This window comes from Diadema antillarum, unplaced genomic scaffold, assembly GCF_040938485.1.
Source record: "Diadema antillarum isolate AM-2024a unplaced genomic scaffold, OU_Dant_1.0 scf00000234, whole genome shotgun sequence".
Taxonomy (NCBI): domain Eukaryota; kingdom Metazoa; phylum Echinodermata; class Echinoidea; order Diadematoida; family Diadematidae; genus Diadema; species Diadema antillarum.
In genome coordinates, this window is record NW_027271123.1 from 339607 (window position 1) to 357114 (window position 17508).

The following is a 17508-nucleotide window of genomic DNA, read 5'->3' on the forward strand; positions in this document are numbered from 1 at the left end:
TGATGTATGGTGTCACCAGGGCCATTTATACTTGCTGGGGAAAATTGTGTTGTGGTATTTCAGTGCAAGTTGCTAAGCAACAACCATATCAAAACTCCCTTGAAACTTACAATGTATGTACACATTGCCACACAAGAAGGTTAAAGGACTTATACTACTGCAGTATGCAATGCAAAGTTGACTTGTGTTGATCTACATAACCCTGAGTGATCGTCATCACTTATGTGCTAAAAAGAATGTACATATGTAAATATGCCCCCAGCCCTGTGTATTTTATAATAATTCATATACTATTACTTGTAGATTATTGGACATGGCTAAAAAAAAAAAATCAAACAAAACAAGATTCTGTCAATGACATTATCTGTCAATTGCTGAGCACTACATTACTAATTTGACTAACAAAAGACAATGGAATGCACTTCCCCTGAAGTGAGTGTAACTTGCATGTTTTCATACCCCTAATATTATGAACAAAAGACACTGTTACGTTTTACTTTACAGTTTAGGGAAGGTGCATTCCAGTGTCTTTTGTTAATCAAATTAGTAATGTAGCATTGATTGACAGTGGGAATGGAATCTTGATTCTGAAGATTTTTGTTGGCGTAGCCAAGTAATCGAAAATAAAATGAAATAAAAGTTATTATTGAATAAATGGGGCACATTTATTTATTTATTTTTTTTTTTTTGCTCATACAATGTATTAAGTGATGATCGGAGTATTCAAGATCAGTACAAGTCAACTTGAATTTGCATTACATCGGTCCTTTAAACTGTCTGTGTGGTACAATGTGAACTTTGCAAGTTCAGACATTTACAAAGCGGCAAGTATTTTCACATGTTTGTACCACAGGCAGTGCATTGGTGAGCATTATGTCAAGAGGCCGGATGGCCATGAATACTGTATTGGTGGTTGCAGAGACCAGACCATGTGTGGCCCTGTGATGATACCCAAGCACCATTTACAAGTAAGATCTTAGTCATGTCTCACATCAGTCACATGCCTTTTAGTGATCAGTGTTTATAGAGCAGCATGCAAAGTGGTATTCAATGAAAACATTATTGAAGAAGAAATGACAGTGTGTGTTTATGTTGGGTTGTTTGTGCATTTTTTATATTTTTTTAGGAAAGTTCTTCATACCTTTCTTATTTGCACAGAAAATAGGTGTTTTCATAAATGAAATACAGAAAGGAATTTATATGATAGATTGGTCAATTGTGGTATTATAATGTAAAAAGAGAGAAATAAAATGTGTAGATAATCACAATGACCACCAAAGAAGGGCTCTGTGGAGCATTGTGTTTCTGTAGTGAAATGAAGAAAGATTTAAAATGAGTAATCTGTTCTGCTCCTACCTACAACCTTTTGTCAGACTTGCTATGCATGTAATGAAGACTTGTCCGTCTGTGGGCCAATGGGAAATGACACGACACCTGGTGAAGGCAGCCGAGACACTGACTTCATTCTCTACGTCAGTGCAGCAGACTACGACTGTGATGGCGCTGACATGAGTGCTCATGCATCGTACTGCCAGTTAGAAGCCGTCATGGATCGGTAAGTTTCCCTTTGATCACCCTTGGATCTTAGTAGCCTGTCAAGTACTCATTCTCTAGGCTGACTGAAAACAAGAATGCAGGCAAAAAAAAAAAAAAATAAAACGAAACTGAGATATTGTGCATATACTGTAAAACGAGGAATGCATTTTAATTTCACGAATTTCGCGAGCGCGAAGATTCGCAAAATTAAAATGCACGCGAAAGTTATTGTCTACACTATATGCATTGAATGCCAGTGGCAGTTAGCGAAAATTTCATGCCGCAAAAAAGGCCGTCGGCTCCAATTCGCGATAAATTCATGCTGCGAATGTATCATGTTTTACAGTATATGAAGGGAGATATATATTTTTCCCATATTCATAAAATATATGACGTTTACAGTATACTTGGTACCAAACTTCCTGATATCGCTCACAGACTTGCAGATAGACATACAGTGTATATGCATCATCTCAAAGATACCATTGTCACACACTTGCGCTTCTAAAGTTCAGTTTTTACTGCATGTAGAAATGATGTGACACAAGCTCAGAAGGATGATGTTTTGCAGTTATGTATTCAGCTGTTTCGAGAACAAGCCTTATTTACAAGTATAAGAAACTGTGGTCTCATCCACAGCGAGGGCGTACATGTACTTTGCATTGTATATCTTGTGTTCTCCCTGACTGCAGACCGATAGCGGGATATGTCAATCTATGTCCACACCATCTGGCCACAGGCCTGTCCAAGACCTACACACTGCTGACCACTATCCAGCATGAGATCATTCATGCTCTGGTAAGAGTTGAGATATAAGATATCAGTGACCATCTCTCCTAGGAAACAGCACTATACTATCACAACATGTTGTACTCAAAGCTTCTTTTAACCCATTGAAGACCAGTCCCGAGTACAAGGCAGGTGTCGATGGGAAACATGTTAAATATTGCAAAATCAGCTCATCCTCAAAGGGTTAATACTTGTGCTCTCTCTCTCACTGTTTGGAGGTATATTTCATATATTTTGTGAATTATGACTTTCAAGACAATTCTTCAAATGGTTGAATTCATGATTGGAAGCCACAGTCATAAATGAGAAATGAGGATTACCCCATTTGAAGAGAAAATTTAAGTATTTCCAGTCCTTGAGATGATCTACGGCACATTTGTGTTACAGGAGGCCATATTTTTGCCTCCATCGACAGCATTCCTTTCTTGTTGCAGTTCACATTGCATTTGCCAATGATTTTTCCACTGCCTGGAATTCAGTGCTGTGGGAAGAATGAATAGAAATCAAGTGTTGTGCTGAAAGACATTGGTTCTGTGATCACTTGGTATCAACCCTCAAAATTTACCATGGAGTGAAAGTGCTTCATTTTAAGGTTCTTGTGATAGTGATAGGCCAATATACATAAAGTACTAGCAGATAAAGTCTATAGACTTGATATATTGATTGTTATGAAGAGGGTCATTAATAGATGTGCAACATGTACACTGTATATCCAGAATACGTTGCTTTAAGCCATTGCTTTGAAGTTACTGTGTTTGTTATTACGTAAGTATATTAATGTTATCTATATATTATGTTTACAGAATAAACGCAATGATCAAAATGTATGATGTAGGTAATATAGTTCAATCTAGTTATCACTCATTCTAAATTTATGTTGAATCCGTATTCAGGACAATCCATCAAAGCTAGACTAGAAACCAGATTTTTGTGGCAAAAGAAAATACAACATTGAACTTCAAATGAAGCCTTAGTAGTCTCCAAGGTTCACAGAGACTCCAACTCTCCCGTTTTCGACGGAGATCTCCTGCCGAAAGCCCATTTTTGCAAAATCTCCCGTTCTCCCGCTTGAGATTTAATTTCTCCCACCCTGGCTCTGTGTCTCCCGTTTGAAAGGATTTCTTACTTTTTGTCTTCGTATGTTGAAAAATAGGCCTTAGATAGCATGAGAGAGCATCAAGAACCCTAATTATTAGGGCCCAAGCGGGCCCTGGACCCCGGCCGCAAGGAACTTCGCGCTCGTGATACGCGCTTCGCGCACATCAAGTTCGAGTCTCCCGTTTGCCAGGGGTTTCAGGCAGGAGAATCTCCAGATCAGAAGGTGCCTGGGATTGGAATCTCTGGGTTCAAGCAACAGTTCTTGTTTTAATGAATATCACTTAAATTTGACAAATCATCTGTTGAACACAGGCAACAAAATTAAAAATTTGATAGTGCACTGAAAAATTAATAAAGTGGTTCATATGAAATCCCATCTTATTCATGATCATTTTCCTGTACATAGGGGTTCTCTGCTGCCCTCTATGCTTTCTACAGGGACAGTAATGGACAGCCTTTGACCCCACGGTTAGCAACAGGGTTACCAGAATTCAATGCAACGTAAGTGTGCTCTCTTGACCGTTTTGAGAGTGGATTGCCACAGAGTGACAATATTGCACCTAAATAGCGTGTGAATAATTTTGGAGCCACTCTTCGCATACCTGTAGGTGTGTGTGTGTGTGTATGTGTGTGCAGGAGTGGGAGGGGATGTGAGGTGTGTGAAAGTGGCAACTTTGCCTCATTATCCATGTATCAACCCACTGTCTGATCCAATCTTCATAAATGCTCAACCAATTTGTATATTATTTGAAAAGTCACAAAAAAGTCACATAAAATTTACCAGTTCTCTCAGTGAGTAGAGGATTACATCGCTAGAGATCCCTATGTCATAAAAGATGTTAAATATCAGAACTAGCTGTTTCCACTTAGTTTGCTCCTTTTACCCCATTCAGGATGACACCAAGGTATACAAAGCTTTCGTGAATGAGGAATATTAAATGCACAATAAGAAGCAAATAATCTTGAAAGGATGGAACTTTTACCAGCTGTTACTATGCTAAACTTATGTAGGAAATTTTATGTTCTGCTTGTATTCCATCAGGATGGGGCTGTACCAGTGGAGTGAGAATGTAATTCGTCCTGTGACGAGGACAGACTGGGATGTGCGCACTGGCCAGATGGAACACACAGTCAACATGATCGTCACTAGAAAAGTTGTGGTAAGTTTGTCTGTGTCATAAACTAAACAAATGATGGTTTTTGTTTTCCATTTCTCTCTGAAATGTAGCATTTTTAATTTGTAATGTGCTTCATTCATTGTGATTACTCTTGGAATGAATAATCAGCTAGTGGTACTGCATGTGAAAGAACATACTGTAATGGCTGGTGTATTAACTTTACCCATAATGTCTTACCCACACTCATAAAGTATTGTCCAATTCATTAAAAAAAAAAAACACACACACACACACTCACACACACACACACCACAATATATTGGCACTCATGACAACTACAATTATCATATTTGCTTTTTATTGCATTTGATTTAATCGGCTGTTTCCCTTCAGCTTATCACATATCAGGTATGAAATACTACAGTAACCATCAATAATTTGTACTTTGTAATGAATGTTTATAACAGTCATTGTTCTATGTATTTTATGCTGAACAAAATAAGTTTAATTTAGTCAATTAAATTCAGTTCAGTGATGGCTAAAGTTTTCTTATTACAGCTGGGATTGAGTGTGAAGTGCAATTCTCAAGAACTAGAATGTGACTTTCCACTCTATAGTTAAGCCACTGAAATTGTGAGATTTCATATACCATCTAAAATGCTACAGAATACTACTGGCAAGGAAATGGTCTCTGCACTGATGTTCAAACAATCTATTCATGCGCAGCAGTCAGATTTTAACTTCCAACAGTATCTACACACTTCTGCAAATGAAATGATACCACTTTGTATCACCACAATTGTTTCATGATGATTTGCCTACATTATGTCCATAGTAACAAGAGGTTTAACAGGAGCAAATTGAAAGCTTGCCATGTGATAAATTGATCTCCTCTTGCAAGCATTGAACAAGGACTGCATCATAACCATCAGTTGTACCTTTGCAACAAGAATCTGTTTATTATCAAATAAATGTATATGATAATAATAATAATAATAATAATAACAATAATAATAATAATAATAATAATGATAATAATAATAATAATAATAATAATAATAATAATAATAATAATAATAATAATAATAATAGATAATAATGATTGTTATTATTGTTATTATTATTATTATTAGTAGTAGTAGTAGTAGTAGTATTATTATTATTATTATTATTATTATTATTATCATTATCATTATCATCATTATCATTATCATCTTCATCATTCATCATCATCGTCATTGTCATTGTTGTTGCTGCTGCTGCTGCTGATTTTTTTTTATAAAAACATGACAAACAAATTGCAATACAATGACAAAGGATATATGAGATCAGATCAATGATACACTTACATACATATGTGTACATCAATCTATTTTTTATGGAAGCATTTTTTGCAGGCTATCAGTGAGCAGTTCTCACTTTCTTGAATAATCGTTAGAACACCTGACAGTCAGGCAGTAAATATCTAGATTACCTTGTCGTGACTGCAGGAGGAAGCTAGAGCCCACTTTAACTGCCCAACACTGGAAGGTGTGGAGGTGGAAAACCATGGCGGGACTGGAACAGAGATCACCCATTTTGAAAAGCGCCTGCTGGCCGTGAGTATTGGTGGTTACTGTGAAACCAAACATTTTTGCGTGCATGAAATTTTTTCGCAAAATTTTGTGAGGAGCCAACATTTGCAAAGGTAAAATGCGTGCGAAGGCTTTTGTCTAATGTATTGCATGCCAGTCACCAATTTGCAAAAGTTTTTATGACACAAAAAAGGATGTTGTCTCCAATTCGCAAAAGTTTCATGCTGCGAGCGTTTGTGATTTTGCAGTACCCTTTGTGGGCATGAGATTGATAGACTGTTAATAGTAGTTGCAGTTGATTATGTCATAAAGCACAGCAAAATGTTGTTTGATTTGATTTGAATGATTATCTTGCCAGACTAACAGTATGTTTGTAATGCATATCAGTGTATAAAAGGTTATGACTTGCTGCAAAGGCAAGAGCAGTGATGCTACCCAAGTTTTACCCGTAATTGTCCCCGCCGAACGAGTTCGAGCAGGGGACTATGAAACGGGCTCCGTACGTGTGTGTGTCCGTGTGTCCGTCCGTCCGTCCGTGTGTCCGTCCGTCCGTCCGTCCGTCCGTCCGTGTGTCCGTGTGTGCGTCCGTGTGTGATCAAAATCTTCAATTTGCTACTTCTCTGTCATTTATGAGCCAATTTTGATTCTGTTTGCTTTATATGATAGCACTACATGGGAGCTTTGAAACTTCTACACAGAATTTCAGTCGTGACCTTTGACCTTGACCTTTGACCTATATTGTACATTTTGCTACAAAATGCTACTCCTTCGCCATTTCTAACCCGATTTCGATTCCGTTTGCTTTATGTGATGGCACTAGGTGAGGGCTTCAAAACTTCTACACAGAATTTTGACCTTTGACTTCTTTGACCTTTGACCTTGATTTTTTTACCTATATTGTACATTTTGCTACAAAATGCTACTCCTTCGCCATTTCTAACCCGATTTCGATTCCGTTTGCTTTATGTGATGGCACTATGTGAGGGCTTCAAAACTTCTACACAGAATTTTGACCTTTGACTTCTTTGACCTTTGACCTTGATTTTTGACCCATATTGTACATTTTGCTACGAAATGCTACTCCTTCGCCATTTTTAACCCGATTTCGATTCCGTTTGCTTTATATGATGGCACTAGTTGAGGGCTTTAAAACTTCTACACAGAATTTTGACCTTTGACCTCTTTGACCTTTGACCTTGATTTTCGACCTATATTGTGCATTTTGCTACAGAATGCTACTCCTTCGCCATTTCTAACCCGATTTCGATTCCGTTTGCTTTATGTGATAGCACTAGGTGAGGGCTTCAAAACTTCTGCACAGAATTTTGACCTTTGTCTTCTTTGACCTTTGACCTTGATTTTTGACCTATATTGTACATTGGCTACAAAATGCTACTCCTTCGCCATTTCTAACCCAATTTCGATTCCATTTGCTTTATGTGATGGCACTATGTGAGGGCTTCAAAACTTCTACACAGAATTTTGACCTTTGACTTCTTTGACCTTTGACCTTGATTTTTTACCTATATTGCACATTTTGTTACAAAATGCTACTTCCGGCGGGGACATATGTTACGCACCGCGTAATTTCTACTTTTCCTTGTTAATAATCAAGTTGAGAAGAATTCAATATTTGTTGTGCAAATGTTCTTTGTACAATTCACTATAAAGGTAACGTTGTGTCACAAAGAGGATACTGTGAAACCAGAAACATTTGTAGCCTGAATCTTTCACGAATTGGAGCCAATGGCTTTTTTCGCGAATTGCCAGTGGCATTCAATGCAATATGTGTAGAAAAAACAACAACATTCATGTGCATTCTACTTTTGCGAATCGTGGCTCTCTCGAACTGTGCCGTACAGTAAGTGTGCAGCATTAGTGCTATATCTTCATTCTAGTATCTATCATAAACTTCTTGTTCCATGTCAGAATGAAGCCATGACAGGCACCCACACCCATGAGAGGATATTCTCCCGGCTGACACTGGCCGTCATGGAGGACACTGGTTGGTACGTGGCCAATTACGACCGTGCTGACCCACTGCACTGGGGCCGTAACCTCGGCTGTGACTTTGTCAAAAAGAGCTGCAAGTACTGGATGGATTTCAGAAATGCCAGGTAGGAAGATCTGTTGGGCATTTCACAGTTTGTCTGATTTGTATGAGATATTGTGTCTGTTCTTGCAGTATTTTAATACTCTTAAGTCTTTCGTCTATCTATCTTTCATCTACTGTAAAACATGATATATTCACAGCATGAATTTTTTGCCAATTGGAGCCGACGGCCTTTTTTGCGGCATGAAATTTTCGCAAACTGCCCCTGGCATTCAATGCATATAGTGTAGACAAGAACTTTTGCATGCATTTTAATTTCGTGAATCTTGGCGCTCGCGAAATTCGCAAAATTAGAATGCACGCGAACATTCCTCGTTTTACAGTATCTATTCATGTCATTTTTCAACATACAGTCTTTCCATATGTGACTCATTAGAAATGGCATCTTATCAGCAGTTTCCGGCAAAAATTTGGAACAAAGGAAGCAGCATTGAAAGCTGTCACTGACAAAATATTTCTTGTATGCCTACATCTAAGTTTGTGTGGCCTGGTCAAAACAATTGAAGGTGCTGTTGCTTGTGTGAAATGGAGCATGAAAATCAAACTCGGTGTTGCCAGTTTCACAGTTATTCATGTAAAGTCATGAGGAATACTCGTATGATTATATCTCAGACTAGTGTAGCAGAGGAAGGGTCCCCCTTTTGAAGCGTATATGTGACCCGCTACAACAAAATGGTCCTAAAGTCGCGCACGGTCGAAGCCGTGAAAATCGAGTTTGAAGTCAGAGCATCAAAATTGGTCAAAACTTACGATTTTCTGAATTTGACATATTATTAGAGTCTGACATGTCTTCTATCATCTGTCGAAGTTTTGAAGCAAAATAATGAAAGGAAAGACCAAAAAATAGCGTTTTTCTGGGCCATGTTTTTTGGCATTTCAACGAAGCAGAAACTGGTTCGAACATTTGGATTGAGCGCCACATATAGGCTCCGCCCCTAACAACGACCAGCGTGATCTCATTGGTCAGTTTGCCGCTTGCCGCTAACCGAAGCGTGAAGCTCGCACACTGCCCAGTCGACTGGTGCGTGCTGGCGGGGTGCGCTATGCCCAGCCGGCCCAGCCGCTTCTCCTGGCATCCTGGTCACTGATTGGTCGGTGAGGAGACCGCCGACGCTGTGTTTGAATGAGCATTTCGGGGGTTGCTAGGGCTTACCTTCTATTGTCCGGAGGTGAATAATGACTTGCGTGTCCCGTGATCGTGATTGCGTCGCAAGGAGAACTTTTAGGGCGCTTTTCTCGAAACAGTGATTTCCCAGACGTCTTGACATGCTCTCTTTTAAACATCGATATCCCCGCAGCCGATTATTTTTATAAGATGTGTTATATATCAATTTAAAGCAGAAAGATTAGGGAATGTTGTCATGCAATTTTCAAATAATCGACGTCGCCCGACTTTAGGATCATTTTGTTGTAGCGGGTCACATATCATCCATTCAGATAGATAGATAGATAGATATTGGTTTATTTCATCAAAAGAAAGATACATACAGCCCAGAGGCTGAATTGTGAAGAAGAGAAAAATCAAAGTGTAGATTTGATACGACAAGTTTTATTGACTCTTGACAGCGATGAGACAATAAAGCCGTACTGTAATGATTTGAGCCAGGAGCCTCTGGACCTGACCTGTGACGTCGGAAGAGCTGCTGTAGCACTCTGCAACCTCCACGTGTTCCCCGAAGAACTGCCCCCAGAATATCAGGTACGCAAGTTGCCATAGCTGAGTGGTGGGTAAGGTCGGCTCTGTCCAGGGGGATTGATCAGGAAAAATTAGACATCATTGTTTTGATGCATATTTTGTGGTTTGATAAATGTAGACCAAAACATGGCATATCGTCTTGTTCTTTTTAATAGGTAAATTGCGATAAATTGGCATGAAAAGTTTGATTACATATTATTTATCTCATTTTTGTCACAGTTTGTTTTAATGCTGCTTTGTCATGTGTGTTTACAAAAGTCCACTTATGAATGTATGTGAGGGCTTAAAACAAGTTATTTAAGATATTCTGCACCCAAAGTTTCCTATAAGCACAGACAAAACTTATCAAAACCAGCGTTGTAAATTTTCTGCCCCTTGGGATTTGTATATTTTGAATCATTATTTGACTCGTTCACTTGTGTTCCTAAATCCCTTCTCAGTACTTCGACTCTCTACCTGGGGTGGATCAAGCAAGCCTTGGTTTACATGGGGGATCTTCAATCATAGCAGATTATTGTCCCTTTTATCAGGTGAGTACAAATTCACTCACTACTGGATTTTGGTCCTCATCCTATTGAGAAATTCTGGATAATTTGCTTTCTCTGTTGATGTATCAATAAGATGAGAATATATGCTGAATTGTTAATGTCTTTCTGTGGTCTACTGATGGACAAAGCATTTCATTATATTATGTTAATTGGTTCGTTTTTATATAACTACTCTATGGGATAGAAGGAAATCTAACAATTTTTTTTCTCCCCTTGCAGTGCTTAACTAACCTTATGCCTAGTTTATGACATCTGAGAGTTTTTCTTTAGAAATTGGAGGAGAAATCATATTTTTTTAATGTGATGATGTTGATTGGGTACACAGGCTATCTACATAGCTATGACTGCTACTGTATACGCCGAACACTTCGTGAAGTTTTTGTTTTCGCAAATTTCGCGAGTCAGGTGCTATTCGCGAAATTGAGTACATGAGAAAATATTGACTCTGATCAGGCTATGAATGTGATGTACGGGTATACATTTCTCCGTTTGGTACAGGACTCCACAATTGCGAATTTAACCACTTAGGAAATCGTCAGGAAGTTCTGATTCGCAAAAATTTAGACTCGCTAAATATTTGGCGTATACAGTATTGTGATTTGAAAGGCTTAATACTAATTTGAAGAACAGTAGAGAAATGTAATGATGATTTCACAGTCTTTTGTTATAGCTTGGGTTGCAACCAGGTGCGAACATGGTTAGCAGCAAGTGTCATAGACTGGGTCAGGTGAGGTTGCTTAGAACCAGTTTCCATGGTGATAAATGGCTATAACATCATACATTTTTGAACTCTATACTCCCTCCAAAACTTGCCTGTTATTAAAATGGTGCAGTGTACTCACGTTTGCCTAATATGTTTTTGTTTTGTGATCTAGCAATTTACGTACCAGATGAATGATGGTTCATCCAAAGGCACAGTGTGCATGGACCGGTATAACTTCCCAGGTATGACCTGTGTGGATTTCATGAAAGGGATATATGAATTTGAGTGATGCTACCAAAAGTAAAGGTTATGAAAAAGGTTATAAGTTTAGATTGGTTGTAATATCTATATCATAACTAGCCAAATTAAATCAAACTGATTTGTGGTACCTCCTAATTTGTGAAATTACAGTTGAAGATTGCAGTCAATAGTGCAACAGTTAAACAAATACAAATCTTTATGTGATTCTCAATTTGCTAACCAAAGAAAACTAAACAGCAGAGCAGAACATAGAAGAAAATCTGTGCTGAATTACTTCTTGTGTCTCACAAAATGTTTAGAATTAATTAATTTTGTATTAATTTTCTCATGTGAGTTTAAGATTACACCAATGTCATTTGTGTGACGTATGTACCTCCAGACTAGTTAAGCAACAATGAATAATAATATTTATGTGAAAGGATTCAGCTGTGTTTGCAGTTAGAGTTGCTGCCTTGCAGATGCTCAGTCAGTCAGTCATGCCTTTTGTGGTATATCATCAGGAATTCACAATAATCTTGGGGCAGAAGCCTATGGCACTGGTTCTGTCTGTCTGGATTCTCCGTCACCATGGATACAGCAGAGATGTACCGTGTCACAAAGACAGAAAGCAGTCGGAGCTGGTTGCTACAAGGCAAGTAGGCTGAAGGCTCTTCATACCAGGCATTCACACATACCGAGATTGCTTAGTTTGAAACAGTTTTGTAATGACGCAAACTCCAATCAAGTTTGTTATTAAGCAAACTTGCCATTTGAATGGAAACTGGAATCATGGAGGGTGATTTGAAACTTACAATTAAGTTTCAAGTGATGGTCCAGAGGTGTTTTTCAATCACGTTTTGCCAGAATTAAGGAACAAAACTAGCATGTGAACATAACTTAACTCCAATTGTGTTTTAGGGGGTAGAGATTACGGTGACTTTCCAGTCACTCCTGCAGAAAGAAGGCTCAAGAGTGATAAGACGGGAACTTGGCAAGAAGCCAAACCTGCCCTCCTCGCTCTGAAATTCAAAATAACAGAATCTGCGAAGCTTCTTCCTGCGGTGTGAATGGACTGTGATTTGAAACTTAATTGCAAACAAGTTTGTAATCGTGTTTCAAATAATCAACTCGGTATGTGTAAAAAGGCCCACAGTAACTTGATAATACATTATGCTTAATGCGCATTATGGAAGCTATTGATAATGTCTCATGTGGAACTGAGAATACCAACACGTCTGTAATATGTATGAATGGATTTTAAAAATCCCTTTATAGTTGAGTTGTGTAACATCAGACATTCTGTGTGACAATAGGCGTTTTCACATCAGCCCGATAAAAATCCAAGCTCGAGATATTTTTCGCAGAAAATAGTCAGCAAAATAGCGCGCTATTTCGAAACATCGGGCTGATGTGAAAACGCCTAATGTCTTCTGTGATATACTATTTGTGTTTCCACATTTGTTTCAATTTGTGTGTTCATTTGTGTGGCAGAAAGACATTTGTGGAATGTGAGTTGGTTAAGAAGGGCTTAAAGAAATGTTTGAGTAGTTTATCTTCTAAGAGTGGAGATACTATACTGTTCCCCTTAGAAATGTATGATAATGATGAAACAGTTGCTGCTTTGTATTTCTATAGCACCTTTTAGCCGCATTATGCTGCTGAAAACACTGTACAGCAAGCACTCTATCACCCATATTCAGTCACATGATTGAAACCTATACCCACAGTGCATAGACTTTACTTCCTCGTAATTATTCCAACAAGACTGCTAATTTAGTGGATAGAGTGCCTCACTTGAAGACATAAATGTTGTTAAAGGCTGTGAACCCTGGCCTTTATCATTGGAAGTGTGGTGGGTACAGTCCATTAGACACATATTCATTATTAAATGTTTAACACAAACAGCTGCTTGCATTTGTACAGTTGAATCAATTACTGTTGAAGTCCATGCAGAGCTCATTTTATGTGATCCACTTCCATCAGCTGTAAATGCTATATTTGTAATCATGTGAATACAGTGCCTTTCTTTCCATTTTTTTCCCATGCAAACTGTCAGTCATGTTCTATTCCAACCAACAAACAAATAAGGAGATAATCCAATAAACAGTTGTATGCAAAAGTATGCTTATAGTTCCTTGTAAAGACATTTCTAGATGGCAACATATCTGTAAGCTTACAGTTCAGTTCTTATTTAGGGTTATGTCATGGTTATTAAAGTAGAATAGGTTATATGTAGTTTGAGTCAAGTTTAAGTGCAATGTCACAGGGCAATGATATTTTGATACTTGTTCACACATCACAGGTTTCCTGCGACAAGTCTAGAGGCCTGACAGTAGTGATAGAGGGCGCCAATTACGTCTGCAAGGAGAGCGGACAAGTCTTAGACATTCAAGCACAGTCGAGTCACTACCTTCACACTGGTCAGTTGGTCTGTCCACCATGTGAAGAAGTCTGTGGGGCACAGTGTCCATCCCCACCCTACGGGCCATCTGCAGTAGGTCAGTGATTACATCCTGGCTTTGGATTAAAACTATTCCTACTACCACAGCTACTACCACTACCTATAATGATAATAATCAAGGTCTTCTTTATCCCGACCTCTTTAGTGTTGCCATTGCTCTTCCAGATGGCCCAGCCATTATTATTACACCAGCATTGTTTAGTACCCATTTTTACACCTAGGTCATGAGGGACATTGTGGGTTAACACATCTTGTGCAAGGATGTACGCACATGGCAGCATTTGAACTTGGGACGTCTGTTTAAAAGTTTAGTGTCTTATCCTCTGTGGTCTATGACATTATGTGGTTCAAAGTCAGCAATATGTAGGATAATTCAGTTTTGCACAATCAAGAGTGCATTTGCCTCTTCTTGCAAGACAATCTGTGAGTAAAGAAAGTTCTAATATTTTACTCTAAACAAGAGAAGTGGTTTCTTAGACATTATGCAAAAGTAAAATGTCTAAGAAACCATGTGAAAGGGGAAGGATTTGAAGAGGCATACATGGCAAAAACAACCTCCATCTCTGCCAAGTTTTGGAGCAAATATTGATCCCTTCTCAGTTTGATGTACCAGTATCAAGTGCCATTTGAAAAAGGGGGGGGGGGGTGTGACCAAATAATTGGTGGTACAATGTACACGTATACTAGGTCCACTCCTCAAGCAATTTTTGAAGTTCATGATTGTCTCCTTGAAATGTGGCTCATTATTGTGAACCATAATCTTCATTTGTTTAATTTTTTTTTTCCCCATGTGGCAGCTATATCTGGTGATCCAGGAGAGTGTCCCAGGGTAGACTCAGGCACTGCAGGCATTTGCGTGTCGGCATGCACTCACGACAGAGATTGTGACTGGGGTGAAAAGTGCTGCTCCAACGGGTGTGGTCATGTCTGCCAGAGACGGATAGCAAGATATACATCAGGTGTGATTTGGATTTGATTCTTAATTGAATTGTATGAATTATGATTTGCTAAATATATCTCCCCTTTTTTCTTCTAGAGTAGCAAACATGACAAACATGTATTTTATGGCATCTATGTTTTTTTTTTTTTTTTTTTTTTTGGGGGGGGGGGGCTTTCATTCTAGTAAATGAACAACACTGTCTATAAAGCAAAGTGATGTGGAAAAAGTATACATTTGCACTATAAACTGTTTGTGATTGTGACAAGTATTGACATTGAACAAAACAAATCATAAACATCCCATGTTCTTCTATCCATACTGGTATCTTTCAGCAGTATCTTTCCTGCTAGCTTGTCAATGTCTCTCAAAAATCAGTTGCATTTAGAAGTACTGCAAAGAGGACTCTGTAGTACTTCTAAATGCAACTGATGTGTATTTCTGTCTTAAACTCTTTAATCATCATCAGGTGGCTTGTTATAAATTGTCAACCCTGAAAGTAATGGTTGAAGAAGGGAGTCTTTGTGTATGAGCTGTTGTTCTCCCTTAAGGTTTGTTTGATGAATACAAATTCTCAGAAGTTGAGACGTATACTTTGTAAAAAAAAGAAAAAAGAAAAGTAACTTTTAAAAAAAAGTTACTTAAAAAAAAAAACAACTATATGATCTCAGGCTTCCTGCTAACAGGTTACACACATACATCACCAACAAAGATGAAAATTACACATTTTTCTTTTCTTCTTTGCTATCTTGCAGATCCGTAATACCATGCAGTGCCAGTAAACCGACTTCACTAAGCCTTGTAGCCTTAGCCATTGCTTCAAGTCTCATCACAACCATGTGGAGAACATTACTGTCATCTTAGCAGATGGGACATCAACTCAAGATGATAACAGATCAGGGAACATTGACATTTGATATATTGCTTTATTTATGTACTTCTTCTTTAATTGTCGGTTTATCAGTGTGAATGATTTTATCCCCCACTCACAATTATGTTTTGAGCAGTGGATTGAGTCAGCTCAGAAGTGCAGAAAATGGTTAGACAAAAGATTTGATCTCCCATCTCTTCACCAGCTTCTCCTCCTCTCATATGTCATCTCATTCTCAACCTTACATGTGGTTAGGTTGGGTGAGTTGAATGCTGAACATGTTATGAAGCCACGTGTGCACTTGTGGGTGGAGTCATGTCTGCATATGTAGGCGGAGCCATATATTCATCAGTGGGTGGAGTGGCTTGAAGCATATTTTAAGATCTAGGTTGAACTACTTTCTTATTATGTGGGTATGACCTCATCTTAAGATGTGAATGGAACCACATTCTAAATATGTGGGTGAAGCTATACCTTAATCCATGGATACATGGATGTCTTCATATGTGGGTTGAATCCTGCCTTTTCCATATATGTCCATGCTCTTTTGTAAGTCCCTTTCCCAGTTGACTGCAGCTGGCTTTCTAAATATTCCACCTCATCAAATAATCTGAGGAGCTGAAGTTGACATAAGTTAGGCTCATAAAAAGATCATCCACTACATGTCAGACCTATTTAAAGTACACTCTGTGATAAGTCCTCTGTTTGCCTTTTATTTTCCCTTGGTGTGTTTGTGTACCAAGATATAAAAACAAGGTGATGTGGTCTGTTACAACTAGGCAATATTACACATTGTCCATCAGAGAGTGCTATGGATTCCATCGTTCTCTGTCAGAGAAGTTTTCCTAATGTCTTGGTATCAGAGACGCAGGGAAACCCTGTTATAACAAGCTCGCTTACAACGAGATGCCACTTCTAACAAGGTGAATTCATTGGTCCCGATTTTCCATCACTGAATTCAGCTAGGCTCTTTTTTAGTATGTTTACAACGCGATACTGGTTATAACGATGTAAAGTTGGCGGTTCCAGCAACCTCGTTAAAACACAGTTTCACTGTACAGAAAACAATTAAAACAAGCTGGTTGTGCTCCTGTGCCATCCACCTCACTCAGGTCATCAGGCGTATGTATTCAGTAGGGTAGTTTTTAAAGTAAAGTAGTCTTTACAGTAAGGTAGTCTTTACAAGGAACATTCCCACAGGCATGATGATTTGTTGCAGTCTTGTGTTCCATCCCTGCCTTGCATACAATGTGCTGTGCCATGCAGAGTATACCGTAAAAGCTGTTATTTTCCCATACAGATGTCATCACGAATGAGTAGGTCGCAGACATATTTGCAAGAATGCCTGTCAAAATATAATGTGATCAAAATCAAGTGTCTGTATTTTTGGATGCTAGATTTGCAGCCCAACAGTAATTCGTGATATTTGCCAAAATAAAAAATAACAGCTTTTACATTAGTCAATCCGTCTCAGTGTAGAGATCAAAACGTATAACATGTGTGAAACAAATATAGGCTAGTGTGAAATTTTGTTGGTGTGAAATGGAGTCACACATTTTGCGCTACATGACACGAGCACAAAATTAAAAGCATGCAAATTTTTTGCTTGCTATATGTAATACTGTTTTATATTTTGATTCCACGGAATTAAAGACAAGCAGAATTCACCTTACCTAACTCAGCGCAAAAAATTACTCACCTGAAAATTTTTCTCTTTTGCAGTATATCATTATGAGAAAAAAAAAATCTTTAAGGTAAGAGTTTCCACCAGTATGTCATACATATTGTATACTTGTTTGGTGCACTTGTTATCCCCTTCCATAC

The 17508-nt window shown here is 38.3% G+C and overlaps 1 protein-coding gene across 1 annotated transcript; it reads left to right on the forward strand.

Moving 5' to 3' along the window:
- The first annotated feature begins 710 nt into the window (after window positions 1-710).
- On the forward strand, window positions 711-15989 carry LOC139724858 (leishmanolysin-like peptidase). Its single transcript, XM_071635981.1, has 14 exons — window positions 711-968; window positions 1374-1555; window positions 2229-2334; window positions 3830-3924; window positions 4466-4583; window positions 6032-6139; window positions 8045-8232; window positions 9795-9927; window positions 10365-10454; window positions 11348-11417; window positions 11937-12067; window positions 13718-13913; window positions 14674-14835; window positions 15569-15989. Exons 1-14 carry the CDS (start codon window positions 711-713, stop codon window positions 15574-15576), a joined length of 1845 nt encoding a protein of 614 aa, XP_071492082.1. The 3' UTR covers window positions 15577-15989.
- The last annotated feature ends 1519 nt before the right edge of the window (window positions 15990-17508 follow it).